At 39.8% G+C, this 6,990-nt stretch overlaps 1 protein-coding gene across 1 annotated transcript in view; it reads right to left on the reverse strand.

Annotated features, from left to right (window-relative positions):
* The window catches only part of FDXR (ferredoxin reductase), a 33,689-nt gene extending 27,484 nt beyond the window's left edge, over positions 1 to 6,205 (reverse strand). Inside the window, exons 1-2 of the mRNA XM_034408707.3 lie at positions 6,028 to 6,205; positions 1,165 to 1,262 (exon numbers count right to left, since the gene is read on the reverse strand). Of these exons, the coding sequence (XP_034264598.2) occupies positions 1,165 to 1,262; positions 6,028 to 6,109 (180 nt within the window). The 5' untranslated portion in view covers positions 6,110 to 6,205. The remainder of the gene's footprint in view (positions 1 to 1,164; positions 1,263 to 6,027) is intronic.
* Positions 6,206 to 6,990: the final 785 nt, after the last annotated feature.

Here is a 6,990-nt window from a genome sequence, read left to right on the forward strand (position 1 = left end):
AAAAGGATGTGCACACAAGTTATACTTCTTCTGGGATAAAAACAGGCAGATCCAAGGACAGATGAGATCAGGGTGCAAAGACATGCTATTCTCACCAAGGTCCTTTCTGCTGGCACCCAAATTTAAAATGGCCCCAATGCAGAAGTGCTTTGCCGCTCTTTTTTGGGGGGGAGGGGGTCTTTTTTCAATTTCCCAGTTTAGTCTACAGCTCTGATATTCCCTAGAAATCTGCCATACTAATCATCAAGAGAAAAAAACTTTTGTTTTTATTTCCTTTAACAAACCCTATCTTTCTGGAAATAGAGATAGATTCATGCATGCATGCATGCATGCATTCATGCATTCATTCATTCATTCATTCATTCAAGATGTTTCTGTGGCCACCCAACTCATGGTTGCCATTCTGGGCAACTTGCAAAGGGTTTACTTTTAAGAGAATTAAAAAAAGAACCAGCAATAGTAAGAACAATAAATGCAGCTGAACCAAAGCACAATAATATTTCATGCTCCCATCCCATTGCAAGATGGGCTCATCCAGTGGTGGGATTCAGCCGGTTTGAATGAATCAGTAGTTAAATCGCTGGATGGCCCTGCCCCGCCCCTTTCAGGACTCCCCACGCGTCCCATTTTGGCTCCCAGGTAAGTGCAGGGAGGCCTCCAAGGCCCAAAATGGGGCGCGAGAAGGTGCTCCCAGGGGGGTGCAAGAGGCAGAGTACTGCCTGTCACACCCCCTGGCCATGCCCACCCAGCCGGTCATTAGGGCAGAGAACCGGTTGTTAAATTATTGGGCTCATCCAACATCTTGGCTGATGCTCAGGGAAGAACCAGGTCTTCAAGACTTTAGGGAGGTTTAGGGGGGTTACTCTTATTCAGCCTTGGAACCAGTTTTTTTTAATGTCAATGATTGATTGTGGCATAATTCAAGAATCTCCAGTCATGTCTAAATTCATTAAAGCAGAGGAAAAAGACATAAATAGGCAAAGTGGATGGTATCTCTGAGAATTCTTTGCCACTTCCATAATGACAGGAGTGATGGAAGTCAAAAATTGTCTAGTCTTACATTAAGGGAACTCTGTCTTCCAAAGCTAACTGCAGGCACTCAATGGCCATAAACTAACAGGGACATAAGAACCCACGTGTTTGTCTTATAAATGTGCCCATTACCTTCAGGAGATGTTGTGCTGTGTAGAATCCAGCTGGTCCACTGCCTACAATACATATTCTAGGTCTGAACTCGGCTGTGGAAAGAAGCCGCTTGATACCTGAGAGCAGAGAAAAAGAAGAAATTACATAAGCTGGTCCTTGATTTACAAACATTTTGTTTAGTAACTGTCTGAAGTTACCACAGCGCTGAAAAAAGTGACTTATGACCATTTTTCACACTTATATGACTGTTGCGGCATCCCCACAGTCACATGATCAAAATTTGGATGCTTGGCAATTAGTTCCTATTTATGATGGTTGTGCTGTCGCCATTGCACAATCTTTTGTGACCTTATGACAAAGTCAATGGAGGAGCCAGATTCACTTAACAACATTGTTACTAACTTAACAACTGCAGTGGTTCGCTTAACAACGGTGGGAAGAAAGGTCATAAAATGGGGCAAAGCTCACTTAACAACTATCTTGCTTAGCAGCAGAAATTTTGGGCTCTAGCATGGTTGTTAAGTCAAGAACTACCTGTAGCCCTCCAGGTTCAATCTGGAATAATCTACCAGAATAATCTACAAACTGCTGGAATGGAACAATCTATCCCCAGAGATACGAGTGATCTCCGACCTTCGGATCTTTCGTCGTGCCCTAAAAACTTATCTTTTTCAGTTAGCCGGTCTGTCTTGATTTTAGGGTTAGTTTTAAAATTTTAATATTGATTTTAATTGACAAGTTTTAAATTATGGGCCAAATTTATAAATTATTTTAACTTTACTTTTAACTGTGATGTTTGTATAGATGTTTTTATCTTGGCTGTTCACCGCCCTGAGTCCGAAAGGAGAAGGGCGGTATAGAAATTTGAATCATCATCATCATCATCATCATCATCATCATCATCATCATCATCTACCAGAAAAATATGATAAACTCTGAGAGAATGAGAGAAAAGAGTGAGCCACGAAGAAGATACTTTCTTCGTAGTATGGCCCACTGCCTCCAAATTCAGTTCCAACCCAGACAGCTGATGATCCCAATTCTCTCAGTTTCTTGAACAGAAAAAACTATATACCGCTTCACAGTGCTTTACAGCCCTCTCTAAGTGGTTTACAGAGTCAGCCTATTGCCCCCAACAATTTGGGTCCTCATTTCACCCACCTCAGAAGAATGGAAGGCTGAGTCAACCATGAGCCTGGTGAGATTTGAACTGCCAAACTACTGGCAGCCAGCAAGCAGCAAAAGTAGCTTGCAGTACTGCACTCTAACCACTGCGCCATCACAGCTCAATGCAGCTGTTTTCTGTCAATTGTTGCTCAATTGTTGCTCAGTGGCTTCCAACTCTGCGACCTAACAGACATCAATTCACCGGATTTGTCTGTCAAGAACTCCTTTTCTAAAGATCACGTCTTATACAATAATTCTTGCTTTTGCATTACCTTTACTGTAGGCCTTGGAACAACTTCTGCAAGAAATAAACAAGAGACAATTCCACACTGCTATTCTTCTCCCATCATGTAATATTTAAATACTGGTTTGACTTTTGAAATGTATTTATATTTCAGCATAGTTTTATATTATAAACAAGAAATGAAAAAGATAAGAAACAAGATAGCAAGGTAAGATAAAAATTCAGCTGGTGTTAGTTATAAATCCTTATGAAATTTCAGAATTAAAAAATATAAATCAAAATATACAAACTAAGATCTCTAAAAATGCTAGCTACACGTTCAAATAAAAGGTTAGTACAAGTTTGGAACAACAATTGCCACTTAATTATTATGACATCCATCGGAATGATCTTCTTATCATTTTGTATCATTGCATGATTTTACACTCTGTTGTTTACATTATCCACTATACAGCAGATTCCTTGACAATGTGCTTGTCTATGACAGTAAATTCCTTCATAATCTCATTCCTTATGCTGTACTTTAACACTAACACTACCGTTGGTGTAAAATCTTTCATTCATTACAGAAAAAAAAAAAAAATCCAGAGGCCAGAGATCATAGAGTTAATCAGAGATGTGAAGGCCTAGACATGACAGCCCTTTTTTCCAGTGCAACAACCTTGACATTTATTTTTGCACTACAACATGCAAAGAAATGTCCAAGTATGTTGCTAAAAAAAAGAATCTTACAAATACTGCTTCTATCATTCATTCTCTGCCTCTGGATCTCAAGAAATTGATGCCACGGGAGAAAAGAGTATTTCACACATAATCTTTACTTTTTACTTTAAGTCCTTTCAGATCTTTCATTCACCTTTATGCTGGAGGGAGAAAAATGTTGAGAAAAACCTGCACTGCAAGAATATATTATTCCACGATAGACAAAGTAAACCCAAAAGTGCTTGCTAGAAGCACTAAAATGAAGATTAAGTTTAAATATTTTAGACACACAATGTAAAGGCATTAATAAAGTCATTGGAGAAGACTCCCAATACTTCTGAAAATGGAAAGCTGAGAGAAGATAAAATGACTAGATACAGTCAGTGAACTCACAAACAAAAATTTAAAAGAACACAAAGAAGGTATTGCTGACAGACTATCCTGGAGAAATTATGCCCATTGGATCACAAAGTGTTGGAAATAACAGGATAAGTATTAGTTTCCTTCAGATAGCTTGCACAACAATTGCTATAATTCCCGGGAGAATAATTATTTCAGAAGAGAAAATATTAACTATACAGGTAGTCCTTGACTTACGATCACAATTGAGCCCAGAATTTATGTTACTCAGTGAAAAATTTGCTAAGTGAATTTTGCCCCATTTTATGAATTTCTTGCCACGTTTGTTAAGTGAATCACTGCAGTTGTTAAATTAATAATACATTTGTTAAGTGAATCTGGCTTCCTCACTGACTTTTGCTTGTTAGAACATTGCAAAAGGCAATTACATGATCCTGGGACACTGAAACCGACATCAACGTGAACCAGATGCCAAGCATCCGAATGCAAATCACATGATCACGGGGATGCTGTAACACTCATAAGTGTGAAAAATGGTCATAAATCACTTTTTTCAGTACCATTATAACTTCAAACTATCACTAAATGAATTGTTGTAAGTCAAGGACTACCTATACTTCTTTGGCTAAATCCTGGCAGGAGTGAATCAAGTGGGGGTTATCAACCTTTATACATCTGATGTGTTCACTGCTGTATTAAGCACAGTCTTCTATTGCTAACAGGAGACCAGGAGAGATCGGGCTAATACAGATAGTCCTCGATTTACAACAGTTCATTTAGTGATCGTTCAAAGTTACAATGGCACCGTTTTTCACACATCCCCATGGTCATGAGATCAAAATTCAGATGCTTGGCAACTAACTCATATTTTTGACAGTTGCAGTATTCCGGGATCATGTTATCACCTTTTGCGACCTTCTGACAAGCAAAGTCAATGGGGAAGCCAGATTCACTTAACAACCATGAGACCAACTTAACAACTGCAGTGATTCACTTAACAACTGTGGCAAGAAAGGTCGTAAAATGGGCCAAAATACACTTAACAAATGTCTCACTCAGCAACAAAAAAGTTGGGCTCAATTGTGGTCATAATTCGAGGATTTCCTGTATGTTATTCCGCGGCAAGGATTTACACAGACTGAGTGCAGACAATGAAGAGTCCTTACTTCTTACACATTCCCCAAATGTACTCCCTATAGAAGTAATACAGAGTGAAGGGTCCCCCGAACTTTTGACAGAGTCTAACACAAGTATGTGATCTCTGAACATTTTTGTACAAAGGTATCCATGGCTTTGGAGATCATAACCACCACTTTACATTGTGCCCAGAAACAAATCAATTCTCAGTGATCACACTCTTCTTATGCTCTTTATTAACTTGATCTGATGTCAACCAAGATTATGTGCAAATGACTCCCATCAAAACTTTGACAGCCAAATTGATCTAAACCCAACATTAGACTTTTCCTTCTCTTATCTTAAGGGCACCTATATCTACGTTTTATTAAAATAACTAGCTGTTCATAAACTAATGTGTATATGGGCAACAGTTGTTTGCATTATACCTTTGCAGCAAACATCATGGATACTCATCAGCAGCATTACACAACTGTGACAACACTATCCTGGCCCAGGACTATAATGTCAGCATTATGAAGAAGGCATTATAATACAGAGCCTCCAAAGAGCTGGCTGCATATATTAATTTGCAATTTAAGGACTCTGCTTAAAAAAATGACATTGCAGAAATGCGAAAGTGCAAAGACACAGCAACAGCACCACACCAATCTCCTGGTTTACAAACTTTTAATGCTCAAATGAAAATGTATATATAAAGGCCTGCAGGGAGAAATGGCACTCTTTTTCTTTTCAAGAAAAGAAGAGCACCATACTATAAAACCTCCTTGTGCAGATATTGCAGCTTGTCTCATCAAGGGCTCATCATCATTACCTTAGGCACTGTAAGGCAAACGACCTGCACAGGGCCATCTCTCTCTCCCCTTATCACCTGAAACGCCTCCCCTTTTATCTTCTTTTCCCGATTTCGACCAACTTCCTCGACGATCTTATTCAAATAAACTGGACTATAAATGCCACCAGTGCTTTTCTAGCAGGAACGGGAGACCTGGCACAATTGATCCAGGCAGTCTTCCCAAAAACCAGACTCTTCCCCCTTTTCCTTCCACCGTAATTATCTTAATTTTATTTTATTTTTTTGCAAAGACAAGGAGATGGGTCTATGGGTCCCTCGATATCTTTCTATCATTCCACAGCCCGAGCTCCTCCGCCCCTTTTGAATCTCACTGTTTTTAAGTCTCCCCGCCTCTCGCTTGCTCTTGGACTGCCAAATCTCTCTGCAATCCCCCCAGCCACATTCACAGCCTGCAGAAAAACGAGAGATCGCTCACCAGCTAGAGGACCCTTGATCGGCAAGATCCCGAGCGCAGAAAGACGCCGGCCGCAGCCGAGGATCCCCCCTGTACGGCTCATCGTGAGAGCGGCGGTGACAGCGTCAAACCACAGCGCTTACCCCGCCACTTTACCCGGCTTTCATCAGAACGCAAGGGAGCCAATCACGGAAGGCAAAGTATATATCATTAACATAGATCCGCCCACCCGTCGCCGGAAAACTTCTTTTTGCCACGCCCCCGCGATCAAGTCAAATGCCTATCACGTCGATTACTGTGAGACCTTTTTGACCAATCCGGAAATCGAGAGTCTACGAAACAAAACGCAGGATGTACTCTGTTCTTAGTAGTGGTGTTAAACTCTATCGTGTATCCTTCGCTCAACGAAACTAATATAAAGCGTAGGTTTAGTAACTTTAGGTATTTCGATTTGCATAAGATGGGTTTGCAAATGGGGCTAAACCATAACGATTTAATAAAATCATGGTTATTAGATTCTCACTATGCATTGAACTATAAACTAACCTAGCATTTATGCTGTGTATATGTGGTCAGTTATGATATACAGTATTAAACTATGGCTTCGATAGTTAACCTAGGGTCACCAGATGTCTGAACATCTGGTGGACGTGGATAACTGGAAAGGAGAACAAATGGGGGAGAGGAGGACACACTGAATGTTCAACTTTCTGGGCATCTGTGTCCAAAGTTATAGCAAAACACTGCCAGATGTGTACAGTAGTTAGGTCTACATGGATATGAAATTACTTTTAACCACTCAGAAAGTCTAGTTGTTCAATTGCAATATTTTCCAACTTTTTTTTTATTGTCAATAACAGATGCTAGCAATAATATAGAATCAATGGCGATGTTCTTTCTTTCTTACATTTCAAATTTTACTATGGAAATGTATGAGGAATTATATGATTTAAAGACTACCATGATTGTAGATTTGATGGTGTG

Source organism: Pantherophis guttatus, chromosome 2 (assembly GCF_059756535.1).
Source record: "Pantherophis guttatus breed Tessera chromosome 2, ASM5975653v1, whole genome shotgun sequence".
NCBI lineage: Eukaryota > Metazoa > Chordata > Lepidosauria > Squamata > Colubridae > Pantherophis > Pantherophis guttatus.